Source organism: Bubalus kerabau, chromosome 10 (genome assembly GCF_029407905.1).
Source record: "Bubalus kerabau isolate K-KA32 ecotype Philippines breed swamp buffalo chromosome 10, PCC_UOA_SB_1v2, whole genome shotgun sequence".
NCBI lineage: Eukaryota > Metazoa > Chordata > Mammalia > Artiodactyla > Bovidae > Bubalus > Bubalus kerabau.
This window is the reverse complement of record NC_073633.1, coordinates 23193564-23217078: the sequence shown is the minus strand read 5'-3', so window position 1 is coordinate 23217078 and position 23515 is coordinate 23193564. Positions and strand designations below refer to the sequence as shown.

Sequence of the window (23515 nt, the reverse complement as noted above, 5' to 3'; positions counted from 1 at the left end):
TTGAAGAAAAGTAGGGAAAACCACTGGATCATTCATGTTTGACCTAACTCAAATCCCTTATGATTACACAGTGGAAGTGACAAATAGATTCAAGGGATTAGATCTGATAGAGTGCCTGAAGAACTATGGACAATGATTCGTGACATGGCACAGGAGGCCATGATCAAGACCACCATCCCCATGTCAAATGCGAAAAGGCAAAATGGTTGAGGAGGCCTTACAAATAGCTGAGAAAAGAAGAGACACTAAAGGCAAAGGAGAAAAGGAAAGATATAACCATTTGAATACAGAGTTCCATAGATAGCAAGGAGAGATGATAAGAAAGCCTTCCTCAGTGATCAATGAAATAGAAGAAACCAATAGAATGGGAAAGAATAGAAATCTCTTCAAGAAAATTAGAGATACCAAGGGAACATTTCATGCAAAGATGAACACAGTAAAGGACAGGAACAGTATGGATCTAACAGAAGCAGAAGATATTAAGAAAAAGTGACAGGGATACACAGAAGAACTATACAAAAAAGATCTTAAGGACCCAGGTAACCACAATGGTGTGATCACTCACTTAGAGCCAGACAGCCTGGAGTGTGAAGTTCACTGTGAACTAAGTTAGTGGAGATGATGGAATTTAGCTGAGCTATTTCAACTCCTAAAAGATGATGCTGTGAAAGTGCTACACTCAATATGCCAGCACATTTGGAAAATGCAGCAGTGGCCACAAGACTTGAAAAGGTCAGTTTTCATTCCAGTCCCAAAGAAAGGCAGTGCCAAAGAATGTTCAAACTACTGCACAATTGCACTCATTTCACACAGTAGCAAAGTAATGCTCAAAATTCTTGAAGCCAGGCTTCTGCAGTCCATTCACAGAGAACTCCCAGAAGTTCAATCTGGATTTAGAAAAGGCAGAGGAACCAGAGATCAAATTGTCAAATCCATTGGATGATCAAAAAAGCAAGAGAGTTCCAGAAAAACATCTATTTCTGCTTTATTGACTATGTCAAAGCCTTTGACTGTGTGGATTACAACAAACTGTGGAAAATTCTTAAACAAATGGGCATACCAGGCCACCTTACCTGTCTCCTGAGAAATCTGTATGCAGGTCAAGAAGCAACAGTTAAAACTGGACATAGAACAACAGACTGGTTCCATATTGGGAAAGGAGTACATCAAGGCTGTATATTGTTCCCCTGCTTATTTAACTTATATGCATAGTACATCATGTAAAAAGCCAGGCTGGATGAAGCAGAAGCTGGAATCAAAATTGCTGGGAGAAATATCAGCAATCTTGGATATGCAGATGAAGCACCTTTATGGCAGAAAGTGAAGAGGACTTAAAGAGCCTCTTGATGAAAGTGAAAGAGGAAGAGTTAAAAAGCTTGCTTAAATCTCAACATTCATAAAAGGAAGAGCATGGCATCTGGTCCCATCACTTTATGGCAAACAGATAGGGAAACAATGAAAACAGTTTGAGACTTTATTTTCTTGGGCTTCAGAATCACTGCAGATGATAACTGCAGCCTTGAAATTAAAAGATAGTTGCTCCTTGGAAGAAAAGCTATGACAAACCTAGACAGCGTATTAAAAAGCAGAGACATTAATTTGCCAGCAAAGGTCTGTCTAGTCAAAACTATGGTTTTTCCAGTAGTCATGTATGGATGTTAGAGTTGGACTATAAGGAAAGCTGAGCACTGAAGAGTTGATGCTTTTGAACTGTGGTGTTGGAGAAGACTCTTGAGAATCCCTTGGACTGCAAGGAGATCCAACCAGTCCATCCTAAAGGAAATCAGTCCTGAATATTCATTGAAAGGACTGATGCTGAAGCTGAACCTCCAATATTTTGGCCACCTGATATGAAGAACTGACTAATTGGAAAAGACCCTGATGCTGGGAAAGATTGAGGGCAAGAGGAGAAGGAGACGACAGAGAATGAGATGGTTGGATGGCATCACCAACTCAATGGACATGAGTTTGAGTGAGCTCTGGGCATTGGTGATGGACAGGGGGGCCTGGAGTGCTGCAGTCCATGGGGTCGCAAAGAGTCGGAGATGAGTGAGGGACTGAACTGAATACTGCACATTAAATAGCTTGTTCCAGCTCACACAGCTGCTTTGTGTTAGCTGCCCTTAACTCTCCAGGAGGCTTTTCTTATAAAATCATTGCCATGATGAACCATTGCTAGTCAGTTAATTCCAGCTACAGTTTATGTATTGGTCTGTTTTTTGCAAAATGTGACTTCCTTATCTAAATTTTTCTTTCAGTTCTTTCAAGATTGTCATTGATGTTTTAATTTAGATTCCTTTGAGGTGTGTATCTCAAACCACTATGTTGGCTCTATTGAATAAATTTACTAGAGAAAGGGGTATGCCTAGATCTAATGGCTGTTGCCATCTGCATGGTTATGATTTTTTGGTATTCCATCAACCTGGTCATTGTAGTGGTTGAGTAAGGTACACTTTCTGATTTATGCTAGTTACAGGAGCCACTTAAATGACTTGAAAGTTTCTGAGAGAAATGTTGCAAGTTATTAATCTAGAGTATGTCTGTGGTCTTTAGAGGTAAATGCTAATGTAATGGAAGGTCACAGTTGACAAGTGGTTAGCAGTGGATATCTTTAACTTCTGGTGGTTTCTTGTATATCTACAAGGTCTTAAATATTCATATTATTAGAGGATGATACTATAAAATATGTTATATAAAAAATAAGGTGCCTGCTTTAGGTACATAGTGGAATACTCAGTAATAATACTTGTGAAAGCTTATATATTGTTATTATGTGGCAGATATTGTTTTATATTGTTTTCATATATTAACTTTTATGTATCTGTCACTAACCCTATGAGGATTTGACATACATTCCCATACTAAACCAACTGGAATCACGAATCAAACACAGAAATGGTCACAAATGATTTCCATGGTTTCAGATCCATAGGTCATTTTCTCTGTCTTAATCTGACTTCATTTGCTGCTTCTTGAAATATTTCTTTTTCAGTGACCCTTCATTTGTCTGGTGGTTTTCCTCTACTTAGATGCGTCATCTGGAGTAGGCTGTTTATCCTCTGTTCTTCAGTTCCCTCATTTGACAGTGGAGATAATAGTGCTTACCTCCACAAAGTTGTTCTGAGATGTAATGACTCAGATGGATAGTTTGACACATAATAAGTATCCTAAGGGTTAACCATTATTACTGTTATTACTCTACTGTCACTGCTGTGTGTTTTTAAGTCATTAGCTGCTCTATTTTTGACTCTCATTTTTTCTCTGCTGGACCACTAAACATCCGTGACCGAAAGGCTTGGTCATAGTTCTTTCTCTCTATCTGCAGCCAGTGTGTGCGAGTTCATTTAGTCTGATTGTTTCAGATGCCATCCAGATGGCATATCAGATGAATACCAGATCTCTAGTTCTTTTCTCATTCCTTTTACAGACATCTATATCCAGTTGCTTACTTGATATTTCACTTCCCTATCCTCTAGGTGTTTTATTTTAGTATTATTTAAAAATATTTATTTATTTGGCTCTGCTGGTTCTTAGTTGAGGCATGTGGAATCTAGTTCCCTGACCAGGGATCGAACCTGGGCCCCTGCTTTGGGAGCTTGGACTCAGCCACTGGACCAGAAAAGTGATTAGGATTAGAGAAGTCCTAATGTTCTAAGTATTTTAGATTTAATATGGCCAAAGACGATCTAAGCTGTATTTTCCCCTTCCTCCCCAACAACAACAAAAACAACACCAACAAAAAAATACAAACAAACCTCTTCTCCTTTTTCTTCATTTTGGTAGATAGAAACACTGTTTACTTGGTTGTTTTCAGTTAGGTAAACCAGTGTGTTGTGTTTGTTCTCCCATCTCATCCTTCAGTGAGTCCAGAGTACATACCTGGTCTCTCCACGTCTTTCTATCTCCATTGTTACTACTTCTACCATCAACCATTATTATTTTTTTACGCATGTTTGTGGAATTTAGAAAGATGGTAACGATGACCCTATATGTGAGACAGCAAAAGAGACACAGATATAAAGAATAGACTTTCAGACTCTGTGGGAGAAGGTGAGGGTGGGAGGATTTGAGAGAATAGTGTTGAAACATACATATTACCGTATGTGAAATAGATCACCAGTCCAAGTTCGATGTATGAAACAGGACACTCAAAGCCGGTGCACTGGGACACCCTGAGGAATGGGATGGGGAGGGAGGTGGGGGGGCGGTTCAGGATAGGGGACACATGTACACTTATGGCTGATTCATGTCAATGTATGGCAGAAACCACTACAATATTGTAAAGTAATTAACCATTATCTTTTGTATGGACTACAGTGACAACCTCCTAACTGGGCTCCCTGCTTCTGGCCCCTTCCTCCCTGTCTCCTCTAATGCATTTTATTTCAAGCAAGTGGAATAGTCTTTTAAAAACATAAATCAGGTTGTATCATTTCCTGTATATAAAGACAAAAGAGAATGATGTAGTACCTTAGACTTTCTGTTCCATTAAAATCCCAGACTGCAAGGTACTACACAGTCCACTCCCTTTTTATGTCTGACCTTATTGCTCATCATTTTGCTCTTTGAATATTGTGCTTCAGCCACACTAAGCTCTTTTGTGTTCCTCAACTGTGCCAAGTTTGTTTCTGATTTTGCACTATTTCTTTTTGCTTGGGGTATTTCTCCCATGTTATTAGCATAGTTGATTCCTTCATTGTCCTGTAGGCTTCTTAGCACTTGCAGAATCTCCTTGAGTGCTACTTTAGATAACTAAAATAGCACACCCAAGCCTCTAGTATAATGATAGACAAACTACTGCGCACAGGCCAAATCCGGCAGGTGGCCTGTTTTTGTATTGTCTGAAAGCTAAAAATGGTTTTTACATTTTTGAACCTTTTTAAAAGAGTAAAAGGAAACCCACAAAAAACCTAAATATGTGACAGTGGCTATATGTGATCTACAGAGCATAAAATACTTACTATCTGTTCCTTCACAGAAAAAGAATTTATAGCTATAAAAAATTACTATGTTCCTTGGTAATTTTTTTGTTCTTAGCATGCTTAATTGTTGAGTTTTGGAACATTGGTTATGTTGTCTAGAATGAAGGAATGGAGCAACAGTAATTAATAAAAGGAACATTAGAATCATTGTTAAAAGGATAGGAAAGCAGGACAGATAAAAAGTGTAGTAGGAACAAAGTCCAAAGAGATTAGGTCTTCTTTCAAAGTGGACAAGAAGAGAGAGAGTATTCAAAGTATCTTCTGCTTCTGAAAGCTCCTCAGAATATGGAGAACTCAAACCTGAATTTAGAAATATACATGTAAACTATTCAAGTGCTTGAGAGTGTGCACATCTGAAAGGCCACAAAGTGCCTGGAAGATGCATTCCATAGATGAGGTAGAGTTGAAAGATTCCCAGGCCAAAATAAATGCTGAATTCTGACTGCACAAGCTTAAGCATATGGAAAGTAATGCTGAGTTTTAGTATTTTGATGTGCATTTTATAGTAACTGAGTATATCTTGTCAACAAGATCTCCAAAATGTGCAGGCTTATATGGGCCTTCTAAGTGGATCAACATATAGATCAGTTTCTGTAGTATCTATTTCTTGTTGAAAGTCAGAGGGAGAGGTGCTTAAATGAAGGATATCTTGAAAAAAGGGAGAATAAAAATTTATGAATATCTAAATTAAGAAATAGAAGACTGCCTTTGTTTTGCTTATTCCCATATTTACTATGGGAATTTACTACACGGTGGCTGTGACAGACTGTGCAGAAGCAGGGCAGAGAGTAGCTCCCCCATACCCAAGGTCAGGGGCGGTGGCCGAGAGGAACAAAGCCACGTCCAAGGAGCGGTGGCTGCACGGGTGCAGAAAGGCTGAGAGGAGCTATTCCAGGTTCAGGGTCAGGAGGGGTGACCTTGTCCAAGGTAAGGAAGGAGCAGCGGCTGCGCTTTGCTGGAACAGCCGTGAAGAGATACCCCACGTCCAAGGTAAGAGAAACCCAAGGAAGATGGTAGGTGCTGTGAGAGGGCATCAGAGGCCAGACACACTGAAACCATAATCACAGAAAACTAGCCAATCTGATCACATGGACCACAGCCTTGTCTAGCTCAATGAAACTAAGCCAGGCCGTGTGGGGCCACCCAAGATGGACAGGTCATGGTGGAGAATATGGTCCACTGGAGAAAGGAATCGTGATCCAGCCTATGCCCCAACCAGTAACGCTGAAGAAGCTGAAGTCAAACAGTTCTATGAGGCCCTACAAGACCTTTTAGAACTAACAAACACCCAAAAAAGATGTCCTTTTCATTATAGGGGACTGGAATGCAAAAGTAGGTGGTCAAGAAACATCTGGAGTAACGGGCAAATTTGGCCTTGGAGTACAGAATGAAGCAGGGCAAAGGCTAAAAGAGTTTTGCCAAGAGAACGCACTGGTCATAGCAAACACCCTCTTCCAGCAACACATGAGGAGACTCTACACATGGACATCACCAGATGGTCAACACTGAAATCAGATTGATTATATTCTTTGCAGCCAAAGATGGAGAAGCTCTATACAGTCAGCAAAAACAAGACCAGGAGCTCACTGTGGCTCAGATCATGAGCTCCTTATTGCCAAATTCAGACTTAAATTGAAGAAAGTAGGGAAAACCACTAGACCATTCCGGTATGACCTAAATAAAATCCCTTATGATTATACAGTGGAAGTGAGAAATAGATTTAAGGGACTAGATCTGATAGAGTGCCTGTTGAACTATGAATGGAGGTTCGTGACATTGTACAGGAGACAGGGATCAAGACCAACCCCATGGAAAAGAAATGCAAAAAAGCAAAATAGCTGTCTGGGGAGGCTTTACAAATAGCTGTGAAAAGAAGAGAAGCAAAAAGCAAAGGAGAAAAGGAAAGATATAAGCATCTGAATGCAGAGTTCCAAAGAATAGCAAGGAGAGATACAAAAGCTTTCCTCAGTGATCAATGCAAAGAAATAGAGGAAAACAACAGAATGGGAAAGACTAGAGATCTTTTCAAGAAAATTAGACATACCAAGGGAACATTTCATGCAAAGATGGGCTCGATAAAGGACAGAAATGATGTGGACCTAACATAAGCAGAAGATATTAAGAAGAGGTGGCAAGAATACACAGAAGAACTGTACAAAAAAGATCTTCACGACCCAGATAATCACGATGGTGTGATCACTCATCTAGAGCCAGACATCCTGGAATGTGAAGTCAAGTGGGCCTTAGAAAGCATCATGATGAACAAAGCTAGTGGAGGTGATGAAATTCCAGTGGAGCTGTTTCAAATCCTGAAAGATGATGCTGTGAAAGTGCTGCACTCAATATGCCAGCAAATTTGGAAAACTCAGCAGTGGCCACAGGACTGGAATAGGTCAGTTTTCATTCCAATCCCAAAGAAAGGCAGTGCCAAGGAATGCTCAAACTACCACACAATTGCACTCATCACATACGCTAGTAAAGTAATGCTCAAAATTCTCCAAGCCAGGCTTCAGCAATACATGAACTGTGAACTTCCAGATATTCAAGCTGGATTTAGAAAAGGCAGAGGAACCAGAGATCAAATTCCCAACATCTGCTGGATCATGGAAAAAGCAAGAGAGTTCCAGAAAAACATCTATTTCTGCTTTATTGACTATGCCAAAGCCTTTGACTGTGTGGATCACAATAAACTGTGGAAAATTTTGAAAGAGATGGGAATACCAGACCACCTGACCTGCCTCTTGAGAAACCTGTATGCAGGTCAGGAAGCAACAGTTAGAACTGGACATGGAACAACAGACTGGTTCCAAATCGGAAAAGGAGTACGTCAAGGCTATATATTGTCACCCTGCTTACTTAACTTATATGCAGAGTACATCTTGAGAGACACTGGACTGGAAGAAGCACAAGCTGGAATCAAGATTGTCGGGAGAAATATCAATAACCTCAGATATGCAGATGACACCACCCTTATGGCAGAAAGTGAAGAGGAACTCAAAAGCCTCTTGATGAAAGTGAAAGTGGAGAGTGAAGAAGTTGGCTTAAAGCTCAACATTCAGAAAACGAAGATCATTGCATCTGGTCCTATCACTTCATGGGAAATAGATGGGGAAACAGTGGAAACAGTGTCACAGACTTTATTTTTTTGGGCTCCAAAATCATTGCAGATGGTGATTGCAGCCATTAAATTAAAAGACGCCTACTCCTTGGAAGGAAAGTTATGACCAACCTAGACAGCATATTCAAAAGCAGAGACATTACTTTGCCAATGAAGGTCCGTCTAGTCAAGGCTGTGTTTTTCCTGTGGTCATGTATGAATGTGACAGTTGGACTGTGAAGAAAGCTGAGCACCAAAGAATTGATGCTTTTGAACTGTGGTGTTGGAGAAGACTCTTGAGAGTCCCTTGGACTGCAAGGAGATCCAACCAGTCCATCCTAAAGGAGATCAGTCCTGGGTGTTCATTGGAAGGACTGATGCTGAAATTCCAGTACTTTGGCCACCTGATGTGAAGAGTTGACTCATTGGAAAAGACTCTGATGCTGGGAGGGATTGGGGGCAGGAGGAGAAGGGGACGACAGAGGATGAGATGGCTGGATGGCATCACTGACTCGATGGACGTGAGTTTTGGTGAACTCTGGTAGTTGGTGATGGATAGGGAGGCCTGGCGTGCTGTGATTCATGGGGTTGCAAAGAGTTGGACACGACTGAGCAACTGAAACTGAATTGAACTGATGACTGGCAAAGTATCATAATAGTTAACCTGAATTCTAGGGCTAGACCCCTGAGGTCTGAATCTTGGCTCTGCCATTTAGTAGCCTGTGCAGCCATGAAATTAAAAGACGCTTGCTCCTTGGAAGAAAAGCCATGACAAACCTAGACAGTGTATTAAAAAGCAGAGACGTTACTTTACCAACAAAGGTCGGTAAAGTCAAAGCTATGGTTTCCTGTAGTCATGTATGGATGTGAGAGTTGGACCATAAAGAGCTGAGCACTGAAGGATTGATCCTTTTGAACTGTGATGGTGAAGAAGACTCTTAAAAGTCCCTTGGACTGCAAAGAGATCAAACCAGTCAATTCTAAAGGAAATCAGTCCTGAATATTCTTTGAAATGACTGATGCTGAAGGTCCAGTACTTTAGCCACCTGATGTGATGAGCCAACTCATTAGAAAAGACCGTAATGCTGGGAAGGATAGAGGGCCTGTGGAGAAGGGGATGACAGAGGATGAGATGGTTGGATGGCATCACCCACTCAATGGATGTGAGCTATGGGAAATGGTGAAGGACAGTGAAGCCTGGTGTGCTGCAGTCCATGGGGTTGCAAAAAATTAGGTACGATTGAGTAACTGAACAACAACAAAACCTTAGACAAGTGGCAACCTCTATGTGCTTCAATTTCTTGATTTGTAAAACGGATAATGAGGGCATACATTTAATTAGGATCGTTATGAGGATTACATGATTTAAGCACATAGTAAATGCTTAAATAGTGTTTATTGGTATTATTATTAATTATCATGTTTCTTATTTGTGCTAAGTTTAGCAAATTGACTGAGAAATTTGAATCTGGATTCTTACTCCAAATCATTCTTGTACTGGTTATATTATCTTGGGAACATTGCATAACCTTTCTGGAATTGGTTTTTCATCTGTAAATGAGGATAATAGCATACATTTCTTATGAAATAAGGCAATACATACAAAACACACAGCACAGTGTGTAACTATATTTTCAGTGAAGAGATATTTTTCTTGAAGCTGTGAAGGAAGGAAATGTTACAGAATTCTACTTTAGAGCAGTGAAGTACTGCTGAGATATATGCTACATTCCTGAGTTCTTGAAGTGAAGTTGCTCCATCGTGTCCAACTCTTTGTAACCCCATGGACTATAGCCTACCATGCTCCTCCGTCTATGGAATTTTCCAGGCAAGAGTACTGGAGTGGGTTGCCATTTCCTTCTCCAGGGGATCTTCCCGTCCCAGGGATTGAACCTGGGTCTTGCACATTGCAGGCAGATACTTTACCAGCTGAGCCACCAGGGAGTCCTGAGCTCTTAGGATTCACTAAATGTATGTTCACTTAATGTTTTTATTTAGAGAATGGGAACCTGGGGAGAAAGCTGTTTACAATTTTTTTTTCCATGCGGACCATGGAAAGATGATATAATAGTCTTGTAGATGAGTTTCATTGACCAGTAGAAGAAAACATGAGCATAAATGACCTAGAAAAAGTCACTTACAATAATCTTTTCTATGTGTGAATTGGATTTTTATGGTTTCACTAGGAATTCTAAAGAATTGTAGTATTCTTTTTTTATTCTGTCAAACTATGCACTGTTTTGTAACTATGAGTAAATTTGAGGGAGTTTCTACAGAGTAGAAAGTTTCCTGAGTAAAATATATACTTTTTTCCCAACCTTAATAAAAGATTTTTGTTGAAATTAATAAACATTTAGAAATTTCTGAAATTTTAAAAATTAAAGCCAAGAAGCTTCATAAGTACTCCATCCATATTATGCTTGTATATTAAGAAAAAGTGTAACTATAGAAAGAATGGAAATTTATCTTGTAGAAGGAGAGGTTTTAAGTTAAGAATCATATTTTGATTATAGTCTAGTCTTCATGTGGTATCCCTGTAAAATGGCAAAAAGTCCATTTATTTTGAAACTCTTGGAATACAGTTGACCCTTGAACAACATGGGGCTTGGGGGGTGCTGACTTGCGTCTTAGGATATAGTTCACACTCTATATCTGTGGTTCCTTCATATCTGTGGTTCCACTTCTGTGGATTCAACCAACTGTGGGTCATATAGTACTGTGGTATTCACTGTTGAAAAAAAAAATCTGCGTGTAAGTGGATCTGCACTGTTCAAACCCATGTTGTTGAGCATCAACTGTAGTGTAATGCTTAATAAATCTTTGGTAACCACAAAAGACCCCCCCAATTGCTGAAAACAATCTTGAGAAAAAAAAAAGAACAAATCTGGAGGTACGCTTCCAGACTTCAGACTATATTACAAAGCTACAGTAATGAAAGCAGCATGGTACTGGTATGAAAACAGACATATAGATCAATGGGACAGCACAGAGAGTGCAGAAATAAACCTACTCACTTATGGCCAATTAATCTACCACAAAGGAGACTAGAATATACAATGGAGAAAAGACAAGTCTCTTCAATAAGTGGTGTTGGAAAGTCAGGGCAGCTACATATAAAAGAATGAAATTAGAACATTTGCTTATACCATATATAAAAATGAACTCAAAATGGTTTAAAGATTATAAGTCCAGAAAGCATAAAATTCCTAGAAGAGAACATAAGCAGAACACTCTTTGACATGAATCATAGCAGTATTGTTTTGGATTGTTGCCTAGGGCAAAAAGAAACAAAAGCCAAAACAGATAAATGAGACCTAATTAAACTTAAAAGCTTTTGCATAGCAAAGGAAACCATTGATAAAATGAAAAGACAACCTACTGAATGGGACAGAATGTTTGTAAATGATATGACTGATCAGGGGTTAATAACCAAAATATATAAACAGCAATACAACTCATACCAAAAAACCAACTGGGTTAAAAAATGTGCAGAAGACATGGATAGACATTTTTCCAAAGGGGATATGCAGATGGCCAAGAGGCATGTGATATTCAACATTGCTAATCATTATAGAAATGCACATCAAAACTACAGTTAGATACATATAACTGATTCACTTTGCTGTATAGCAGAAACTAACTAACATTGTACAGCCATAGACTCAAAAATTAATTTAAAAAATCACAATGAGATACCAACTCCTGTCTGTCAAAATGACTGTCTTCAAAACGTCTATAAATAAAAAAATGTTGGCAAGGATGTGGAGAAAAGGGGACCCTAGTGCACTGTGGTGGGATTGTAAATTGGTGTAGCCACTATGAAAAACAGTATGAAGGATCCTCAAAAAACTAAAAACTACCATATGGTCCAGCAATTCCACTCCTGGGTATATATCCAAAGAAAATGAAAACAAATGGAATATTACTCATGATGCAATATTACTTAGCCATAAAAAGAATGAAATCTTATCATTAGCAACAGTGTGGATGGACATAGAGGGTGTTATGCTTAGTGAAAAAAGTCAGAGAAAGACACTTTTACGATATCACTTTAATGTGGGATATAAAAAATAAATTGATGTATATAACAAAATAAACAGGCTGACAGAACAAACGTGATTACCATTGGGTAGGTGGGAGAAGACGGGTATGAGATTTAGAGATACAAATGACTATTACATAAAATAAGCAACAAGGATTTATTATACAGCACAGGGAAATATAGCCATTATTTTATTTTTCTGGGCTCCAAAATCACTACAGATGGTGACTGCAGCCATGAACTTAAAAGATGCTTACTCCTTGGAAGGAAAGTTATGACCAACCTAGATAGCATATTCAAAAGCAGAGACATTACTTTGCCAGCAAAGGTTCGTCTAGTCAAGGCTATGGTTTTTCCTGTGGTCATGTATGGATGTGAGAGTTGGACTGTGAAGAAGACTGAGCGCCGAAGAATTGATGCTTTTGAACTGTGGTGTTGGAGAAGACTCTTGCGAGTCCCTTGGACTGCAAGGAGATCCAACCAGTCCATTCTGAAGGAGATCAGCCCTGGGATTTCTTTGGAAGGAATGATGCTAGAGGTGAAACTCCAGTACTTTGGCCACCTCATGCGAAGAGTTGACTCATTGGAAAAGCCTCTGATGCTGGGAGGGATTGGGGGCAGGAGGAGAAGGGGACGACAGAGGATGAGATGGCTGGATGGCATCACTGACTCGATGGACGTGAGTCTGGGTGAACTCCGGGAGTTGGTGATGGACAGGGAGGCCTGGTGTGCTGCGATTCATGGGGTCGCAAAGAGTCGGATACGACTGAGCGACTGATCTGATCTGATGTAGTAACTTAAATGAAGTATATTTAATCTATAAAACTACTGAATCACTATGTTATATACCCAACACTAATATAATATTTTAAATCAACTATGCTTCAATAAAATAAATCTTTGGAATAATATTTAATTTAAATGCTGATTTTTGTACTTCGTCAAGGTGTTTAAAGATTGTGGTAAGTGTAGTTTTGAAACATTCTTATCAGTAACAGTTTAATATCAGACTGATATTTATCACATCAAATATCATTTTAACTTCAGATAACTAATCTCATTAGTTATTCTAAAATTTTTCCTCATTTTTGTTGAGGTGTAACATATAGTAAGTGTGGTGTTCACAGGTTAAAATACTCAGTGTTCACAGTTTAAAAATTATATGTATATAGCTGCTTACGTATTATCTACATCAAGATATAGAATGTTTATAAAACACCATAAGGCTTTTTTTTGTGCCTTGCCTCCAAAACTTCTCCCCTAAAGGGAATCATACTTCTGAAGTTTATAACCATAGACTGACTTTCTCTATTTGTGAACTTTATATACATGGGATAATTTAGAGTGTATCATTTTGTATCTGGCTTTTTTTCGCCACTCAGTATTATCTGTGAGTTCATGTTATATCAGTAATTTGTTCTTTTTTTAATGCTGTCCTGTATTCCATTTATTACTTTTACTGTTGATGAACATTTTGATTGTTTTCATTTTGGGACTTTTTTATGAATGAAGTGACAATGAACATTCTTGTACAAATCTTTTCGTGAACATATTTGGCATATCCCATTGTGATTTTGATTTGCATATCTCTGATGACTAATGATATCGTGTTAGTCAACTATGACTCGCTAATAAACAATCTGAAAATTGCCAGTGGTGTACAACAATAAGTATTTGTTGGTCATGATTTTTTGGGTCAGATGGGTCAGCTTTATTCTGAGTATCCTATCTTCCTTCCTACTGGGATCAGTAGGCTAGCTGATGCATGTTCTCATGGTAGTTGCACAAAGTGCTAGATGGCTTACCTAGCTTACCACACACATTTCAAGACCTTGTTTGCATCATGTCTGCTGACTTCTCTAAATTGTCATGTATTTTAGCCTAAATTTGAGGGAAGGGGAGGTGTGCTTCTTCAATGGACACTGAAGTATTTTTGAACGATAATCTAATCTACCACAGATGTTGAATTCTTTTTCTTATCTTTCTTGGCCATTTGGATATTTTCTTACCCACACACCTTGCATGGGTAAGAAGTGCAGAATCCTAACCACTGGACTGCCAAGGAAGTCCCCTGGATATATTCTTAAGAGCTACTGTTCTATATATATTGTTGCTGGCCATGTTTACTGTATCTGCAATATTGATTACCTCCTTAGGAAAGCATGTTGATTGCTCATTTAAAAATTTTTTTTTATTTTAAATTTTTTAGGAATTAATTTATTTTAACTGGAGGATGATTACTTTACAGTATTGTGATTTTTTTTTTTAACCATACATAACATTTAAAGCCACATACTGTCAAATTGTTGAAAGTAGCTCTTAAAGAAGTCAAATACAGTGGTGTATACACAGAAAACAGATGAGAAAGTATGAAAAAGTTGCAGTGAAGTTTTAATAACAACCTTAGGCAATAAAAATGATTGGTAAAATATTTGAGTTAATGTTGATATGAATTTGTTTATTCTTTTAACAAACACAGTTTTGAGCTGTGGATACTGATGATGAAAAAGGCAAGTCTTTTCCTTTTAATGGGGAAGTCAGACAATAAACAAAAATGTGAGTAAATAATATAATTCCAAATAGTGCATCAAGTCCTCTGATTAAAAATAAATCTGGGCAAAAAAAAAAAGAAAAATCAGGGCAAGGACAATAGAGTGGAGAAAGAGGGTTATTTTAAATAGGACTGTAAAAAAACCCTGTCTGAGGAGTTGGCGTTTGAGCAGAGACCTCAGTGATATGAAAGAAGGTTCAGGTAGAGAGAGCAGGAAACAAACAGAGGTCCTGAAGCAGATATAAGCTTAAAAACAGAAAAAAGACCAGTGAGGCTATACTGGATTGGAGTGAGGGAAAGATGGTTAGGGCATATAGTAAGGAGTTTCAATTTTATTTAGTTGTGTTAAGGTGAGCCATTCAAGGTTTTCAATAGGAGAGTGTCAAGGTCTCATTTACCTTTAAAAAGGGTGACTGCAAGTTCTGTTGTATATAAACAGGCTGTAACGGAGCAATGATAGAAGAAGGATATCACACTGTAAGTAACTCAGCTGCTGCTGCTGCTGCTAAGTCGTTTCAGTCGTGTCCGACTCTGTGCCACCCCATAGACGGCAGCCCATGAGGCTCCCCCGTCCTTGGGATTCTCCAGGCAAGAACACTGGAGTGGGTTGCCTGATGACAGAATAGTAGTGGGCTTTGAAGTAAGTGATACAGATAGAAATGGTGAAGACTGGTTAGATTCAGGATATATTTTAAAGGCAGACCAATGTAATTATTGATGGATTGAATCTAAGGAGTTTCCTTATAGAATTCCTTAGAAGGGAGGGATTGGAAAAATGTAACTATAAAGCATTAGGGTAAATTGCCTACTATAACTGAAAAACCTCCAAATATCAGTGGCTCTACTCAATAAAATTTTATTTACTTCACAATCCAATAAAAGTGGATTGGGTTGGGGTGATGGTGGGTAGTCTTCTCCTCGTGGTCACGGGGGACTCAGGGTCCTTCATCTATTGGCTCTGTGTCCCTTAGGATCTTAGAGCTTTTCTCTGGATCCTCTGGAGAAGGCAATAGCAACCCACTCCAGTACTGTTGCCTGGAAAATCCCATGGATGGAGGAGCCTGGTAGGCTGCAGTCCATGGGGTCGCTAAGAGTCGGACGTGACTGAGCGTCTTCACTTTCACTTTTTACTTTCATGCATTGGAGAAGGAAATGGCAACCCACTCCAGTGTTCTTGCCTGGAGAATTCTAGGGACGGGGAAGCCTCGTGGGCTGCCATCTATGGGGTAGCACAGAATCGGACACGACTGAAGTGACTTAGCAGCAGCAGCAGCTGGATCCTCTTCATTTTTCCAGCAAATACGGAAAGGCAGATCCTTTTCTTTAGGGACTTTTAATGGCTCAGCCTGCCCACATGTCACTGGTGTGGGACATAATCGCAGTGTAACTAACTGCAGAAAAGGTTGGGGAATAAAGTCTAACTTTGCGCCCAGAAGAGGAAGAATTGTTGTTCAGTCACTCAGTCATGTCCAACCCCATAGACTGCAGCACTTCAGGCTTCCCTGTACATCACCATCTCTTGAAGTTTGCTGAAACTCCTGTCCATTGAGTCAGTGATCCCATCCATCCACCTCATCCTCTGTTGTCTGGTTCTCCTCATGCCTTCGATCTTTTCCAGCATCAAGGCCTTTTCCAATGAGTTGGCTCTTTACATCAGGTGGCCACAGTATTGGAACTTCAGCATCAATCCTTCCAATGCATATTCAGTACTGATTTCCTTTAGGATTGACTGGTTTGATCTCCTTGCAGTCCAAGGGACTCTCAAGTGTCTTCTCTAACACCACAGTTCAAAAGCATTAATTCTTCAGCACTCAGCCTTATGGTCCAACTCACATCCATATATGACTACTGGAAAATCCATAGCTTTGACTACACAGTCCTTTGTTGGCAAAGTAATGTCTCTGATTTTTAATATGTTGTCTAGGTTTGTCATAGCTTTTCTTCCAAGGAGCAAGCTTCTTTTAATTTCATGGCTGCAGTCACCATCTGCAGTGATTCTGGAGCCCAAGAAAATAAAGCCTGTCACTGTTTGCGTTGTTTCCCCATTTGTTTGCCATGAAGTGATGGGACCAGATGCCATAATCTTTGTTTCTTTAATGTTGGGTTTTAAGCCAGGTTTTTCATTCTCCTCTTTTGCCTTCATCAAGAGGCTCTTTAGTTCCTATTTGTTTTCTGCCATAAGGGTGAAAGCAATCTGCATATCTGAATTTATTGATATTTCTCCTGGCAATCTTGATTCCAGCTCGTGTTTCATCCATCCGATTTTACGTGATGTACTCTGCATATAAGTTAGCAAGATGACAGTATAGAGCCTTGACGTACCCCTTTCCAAATTTTGACCCAGTCCATTGTTCCATGTCTGGTTGTTTCTACAGTTTTCTCAGGAGGCAGGTAATACTAGTGGACTGGTATTCCCATCTCTTTAAGAATTTTCCACAGTTTGTTGTGATCCACACAATCAAGAGCTTTAGCATAGTCAGTTAATCAGAAGTAGATGTTTTTCAGGAATTCTCTTGCTTTTTCTATGGTCCAGTGGATGTTGGCAATTTGATCTCTGGTTCCTCTGCCTTTTCTAAATCCAGCTTGAACACCTGGAAGTTCAGGTTCATGTACTGTTGAAGCCTGGCTTGGAGAATTTTGAGCATTACCTCACTAGCGTGTGAGATGAATGCAATTGTGCAGTAATTTGAACATTCTTTGGCATTGCCTTTCTTTGGGATTGGAATGAAAACTGACCTTTTCCAGTACTGTGGCCATTGCTGAATTTTGCAATTTTGCTGGCATATTGAGTGCAGCACTTTCACAGTGTCATCTTTTAGGACTTCAAATACCTCAGCTAGAATTCCATCACATCCACTAACTTTATTTGTAGTGATGCTTCCTAAGGCCCACTTGACTTCATACTCCAGGATGTCTGGCTCTACGTGAGTGATCACACCATCATGGTTATCTGGGTCCTTAAGATCTTTTCTGTGTAGTTCTTCTCTGTATTCCTGCCACCTCTTACTAGTATCTTCTGCGTCTGTTAGGTCCATACCATTTCTGTCCTTTATTGTGCCCATCTTTGCATGAAATGTTTCCCTGGTATCCCTAATTTTCTTGAAGAGATTTCTAGTCTTTCTGTTCTGTTGTTTTCCTGTATTTCTTTGCATTGATCACTGAGGAAGGCTTTCTTATCTCTCCTTCCTATTCTTTGGAATTCTGCATTCAGATGTGTATATCTTTCCTTTTCTCCTTTGACTTTCACTTCTCTTCTCAGCTATTTGTAAGGCCTCTTCAGACAACCATTCTGCCTTTTTGCATTTCTTTTCTTGGGGATGGTTTTGATCACCACCTCCTGTCCAGTGTTATAACAGCATAGGCTCACTTCATGTCTCTGAGTCACATTTTTGTAATTCTCTCAACATTTCAAACTTTGTCATTATTATTATATTTATTATGATTATCAGTGATCTTTGATGTTGCTACTGTAATTGCTCTGAGGTGCCACAAACCACACCCATATAAGACAATGAATTTAATCAGTACATGTTGTATGTGTTCTGGCTGCTCCAGGGATTGGACAGTCCCCTATCTCTTTCCCTCTTCTCAGCCCTCCCTATTCCCTTAGATATGAAGTACTGAAATCATGCCAATTAATAGTTCTACAGTAGCTGCTCAGCATTCAAGTGAAAGAGTTGCATGTCTCTCACTTTAAATCAAGAGTTAGAAATGATTCAGCTTGGCAAGCATGGCATGTCAAAAGCTGAGACAGGTTGAAAACTAAGCCTCTTGTGTCAGTTAGTTTGATGCCATTGCAAAGGAAAACTTCTTGAAGGAAATTAAAAGTGGTACTACAGTAAACAATGTATAAAAGAAAGTAAAATAACCTTATTGCTGACATGGAGAACATTTTAGTGGTATGGACAGAAGATCAAACCAGTTACAATATTCCTTTATTTCAAAGACCAATTCAGAGCAAGGAAGGCCCCAACTCTCTTCAATTTTATATAGGCTGAAAGAGGTGAGGAAGCCAGAAGAAAAGTTTGAAGCTAGCAGAGATTGGTTCATGAGGCTTAAGGAAAGAATCTGTCTCCATAACACATAAGTGCAAGGTGAAGCAGCAAGTGCTGATGTTGAATTTGCACCAAGTTATTCAGAAAATCTAAGATAATTAAGGAAGATTGCTTAAACAACAGATTTTCAATGTAGATGAAACAACCTTCTACTGGAAGAAGATGCCGTCTAGAACTTTAATAGCTAGAGAGGAGAAGTCAGTGGTTGTTTGCAAAGGTCAGGATGTCTCTTATTAGGGGTTAATGCAGCTTGTGACTTGAATCCTAGTGCTTATTTATTCAAAAATCGTAGGGTCCCTAAGAGTTATGGTAGATCTACTCTGCTTATGGTCTGAAATGGAACAAACCAAGCCTGGATGCTGGTGTATTTATTTACAAGATGGTTTACTGACTATTTTAAGCCCACTGTTGAGACCTACTGCTCAGAAAAAAAAGATTCCTTTCAGAATGTTACTGCTCATTGACAACACACCTGGTTATCCAAGAGCTCTGATAGGTATGTATGATGTTATTGTTTTTATGCTCCCTACCAAACATCCTTTCTGAAGGCCATGGATCAAGGTGTAATTGTTACTTTCAGGTCGTCTTATTTAAGAAAAACTTTTCATAAGCCTATAGTTGTCATAGAGAGTGATTCTTCTGATGGTTCTAGGAAAAGTCATTTGAAAAGCTTCTGGAAAGCACTCACCATTTTAGATGCCATTGAGAACATTTGTGATTCATGAGAAGATATCAAAATTCACAGGAGTTTGGAAGAAGCAGATTACAACCCTCCTGGCTAACTTTGAGGAATTCAGTATTTCAGTAGAAGAAGTGAATGCAGATGTGATGGAAATAGCAAGAGAATTAGAATTGGAATCCGAAAATGCGACTGAGTTGCTGCAATTTCATGTTAAAACCTGTAGATGAGTAGGTGCTTCTTATGGATGAGCAAAGAAAGTGGTTTCCTGAGGTGGAATCTACTCCTTGTGAAGATGCTGTGAAGATTACTGAAATGACAATACAGGATTTAGATTATTACATAAACGTAGTTGATAAAGCAGCAGCAGGGTTTGAGTGCATTGACTACCAATTTTGAAAGAAGTTCTGCGGGTAAAATGCTATCAAACAGCATTGCGTGCTACAGAGAAATCATTTATGAAAGGAAGAGAGTTGATGCAGCAAACTTCATTGTTGTCTTATTTTAAGAAGTTGCCGTTGTCACCCCAGCCTTCAGTCACTGCCACCCTGATGATCAGCAGCAATCTGCATTTAGGGAAGAGCCTCCACCAGCAAAAAGATTACAACTCACTGAAAGCTTTTCAGTTAGCTTTTTTTTTTAAGCAATAAAGTGTTTTTTAATTGAGGTATATACATTTTTTAGACATAATGCTATTGCACACTTAATAGACTGTATAGTGTAAATGTAACTTTTATATATAATGGGAAAGCAAAAAATCTTTGTGACTTCCTTTATTGTAATATTTCCTTTATTTTGGTGGTCTGAAACCAAAAACTGTAATATCTCCAAGGTATGTCTGCATGTGATTATACATTAGTATGGTAATGAGTATATTTATTTATAGAACATTTCAATTTTAAGTACTAAGAAATGAAAAAACCTGAATACTAGCTCTTGAATACCACTTTTCCAGAGTCATTTTTCTAACATAACTTCAAAATGTTTAATAACTCTCTCCCCATGAAATGTATAGCAAGCAGTACACAAGTCAGTAATGTTTTCTCAAAGGATCCTACCTTGATAGTAGAATGTTCTTTCAAAATGTACTGATGAGTCTTTTGCTTTGAAGCTGTAGCAAAGCTAGGTTTTCATTTTTAAGTTGTACATTTTTCTGATTCTGTCCTTTGAGTTCTCTTGTTACTGAGTAATAAGTTATGATCTTGCTTGCTAAACTGCATAAACAGATCCCTGTGATAAAGTACATATAAAGAGAAAGGCCAGTTCTTTTTTCTTGTTGAAAAATAACTTGGGAGAACTTGATAAAAAGTAAAAGCAACAATGCGTATTTTTTTTTGCAAATTAAGTTTTATTAGCATATAGCTGCAAAACACTTCATTAAAAATATTTAGTTATTCCTTTTGATCTTTTTTTTTGTAACCAAACTTCTCATTTAAAGGAAACTGTATTCCTGAACTCTGTTTCCTTCACCATAGTTTTTCCTCTGTAATTAGTCTCTTCTAACTCCGTCCAGTGAAGAACATCATAAGCTTGCCTATTCTGAACCACACCCTACTGACCACAGCAACCGTCTCACCACATTGTTTTTCTCTGTTAGTGTATACTTTTGAAGTAACTGCTTTGGGATAGGGCATAAAAAATATTAAATAATTTTCTTTATGAAAAATATAGCAATGTCTAAATTGGTATTAAGTGCCAGGAATTCTTTTTTTTTTTTTTTTTTTTTTTTTTTTTTTAGGTCCCAGGCTTCTTTATTTAAGAACAAAGTGATGAGTGATGTGGGGATTAAAGTCAAGAGCATCATTGAACTTCACCTTCCCTCCAATCAGTTTCCCCAAACTCCCTGCCCCCACACCCATTGTGTTCCCAATTCCTTTCTTAGTGAATGAAAAACTTAATCCCAAAGCCCTGGTACAAACCCCAGGGTTCTCTCCCTAGCTCTCCCCTTCCTCTGCCCCCCATTCCTGGGGTGAGCAGGCACCTCAGTTTGAATGCATAGGAGAGCCCAGAGCGGTGACAGACACCGAGGGAAAGGTCTCACCCTCAGGGAATGGGACCGAAGAGTACAGCGTAGTGAAGTGAGGGCCCCCGTAGCCTGGGGTACCAAAATGGGGCCCTGGCGCCAGAGGAAAGGATACGGGTCCCCCTGCGAAAGGAGACCCAGTAGCCTCAAAATCCTCGCGTTGGGAGTAGTCACTGCTTGATCGTTTGCCCTTCTGGCGACGGTTGCAGAACCACACTCGGACCACGTCCTTCTCCAGCCCGAGCTGCTGGGCGATGTGACTAATTTGCTGCAGGGTGGGCTTCGGGCACTGCAGGAACATGCTCTCCAGGTTGCCTCTCACTCGGTTCTCGATACTCGTCCGCTTTCTCTTTCGGGCCTGCACAAGGGTCTCTGCCTTGCATATCTCCTGCAGATTCTCGTTGTTGTCAGCTTCCTCCACCCACTTCTGCAGCAGGGGCCGCAGCTTACACATGTTCTTGAAACTGAGCTGCAAAGCCTCAAAACGGCAGATAGTCGTTTGGCTGAACACCTTTCCAAAGAGAACCCCCAGGGTAAGCCCCACATCGGCCTGGGTATATCCTAGGGTGATCCTCTTCTGCTTTAGGAGCTTGGCAAATTGTTCAAGGTCTTTCTGAAGAGCTTTGATGTCCTGGGACTCCTCAGGGTTCGGCTCCAGCTTCTCCTTGTCCAGCTTCGCGGCGCCTGCGGGTGCGGCGCAGGGGTCCGGGGAGGCCCCCTCGGAGTTGCTCTCCACCCCGGCTCCCGCCTCGCCCTCGGGCTGAGGGGTCTCCAGGCCGCCTGGGGGCACTGGCCCCACTCCAACCTGCGGCGCACAGTAGGCCATCCCTCCACACAAGTCATAGGGCGGGGGGCACGAGGGAAGCCCCCACACCTCGGCGCCGGGCACAACCCCCGGCCCGATCCCCGACCCACCGGGAGGCCCTTGGAAGCTCATCCAGGTCCGAGGATCAACCCAGCCCGGCTCTGGCCCTCCCGGCCCATCGCCTCCACCGCCCGGCGGGGGCGAGAAGGCGAAGTCAGAAGCGAGGTGTCCCGCCATGGGGAAGGAAGGCACCCCGAGCCGGGGGCCTAGGAAAACGAGGGATCTCCTAGAGACTGCTCAACACCTCTCTCCAGGAATTCTTAATATGTATAGTTTTATTTTCACAGTTTGTTGTTTATCCCGACATCATTATTAATCCTTTCTCTGCTGATTTGAAATATCAATCGTAAATTATATATATATATATTGCTCTTTTAGCCTTAATCTCTGTTTTACAAGATAATAGTTTTATTTCCTATCTCATAGAATTTCTGTTCAATTAGAATGAAGTAATGCATGTCAAATTTATTTTTGGTGAAAACTATAAAAGGAAAATTTGAAGATTTTTTTCAAAAGCGAATATTTTGGTCCATCATATATATGTATACCTTTATATACAATTTTATATTTTATATGTTTTTACTTGACATTGTATTGTTCATCCCTTGCCACATTTCTGCATGGTTGGTATTACAAGTATCCTTCACCATCCATATCTGTTTAATTCTTCAGTTTTGATAGTGAATTTGGATGTCTCAGTGGTACTGCCTTATTTGAATTTATTTGATTACCCAAGTGGATAGCAAATAGTACGATAGTGAAGGAAATATCCAAAAATATATTCAAATATATTTGGCTCCTGAATTTAGATTGTGAGATTTTTTTGGATATGAGAAATTTGTATAATAAAGGATACCTATATTATCAAAGGATATTGTACTGAACCTATTGTAGTGGGTTCTTTTGGTCACAGAGAGCAGAAACCCAACTCGAAGTGGCTCAGGGAATAAAAAGGAATTGACTGGCACACTTAAAAAGGCAATTCAGTGGTTGAGTTTATCAGAGACACAGCTAGATTCAGTGGCTCAGTGTTGTAAGGCCTTGCTGTGTGTTGAGTTAGTTCCTTTCTTTAACTGCAGAGAGGCTTCTTCTATGCATTCAGAGAAGATGGCTGCCAACAGCTCTAGATTTATATCTTAGGTTAGCAGTCCTAGTAGGAAAAATAAATACTTCTTTCCTAATAGTTACAGCAAATTTTCAATAGATTGTCCCAGTAAGCCA

At 39.7% G+C, this 23515-nt stretch overlaps 2 protein-coding genes across 11 annotated transcripts in view; one reads left to right on the top strand and one right to left on the bottom strand.

Moving 5' to 3' along the window:
- The window catches only part of MYO9A (myosin IXA), a 255948-nt gene that overhangs the window by 36368 nt on the left and 196065 nt on the right, over positions 1 to 23515 (top strand). The window lies entirely within an intron of this gene.
- Positions 21146 to 22549, bottom strand: LOC129620995 (POU domain, class 5, transcription factor 1). Its single transcript, XM_055536881.1, has one exon. The coding sequence runs from the start codon at positions 22469 to 22471 to the stop codon at positions 21389 to 21391; it is 1083 nt and encodes a 360-aa protein (XP_055392856.1). The 5' UTR covers positions 22472 to 22549; the 3' UTR covers positions 21146 to 21388.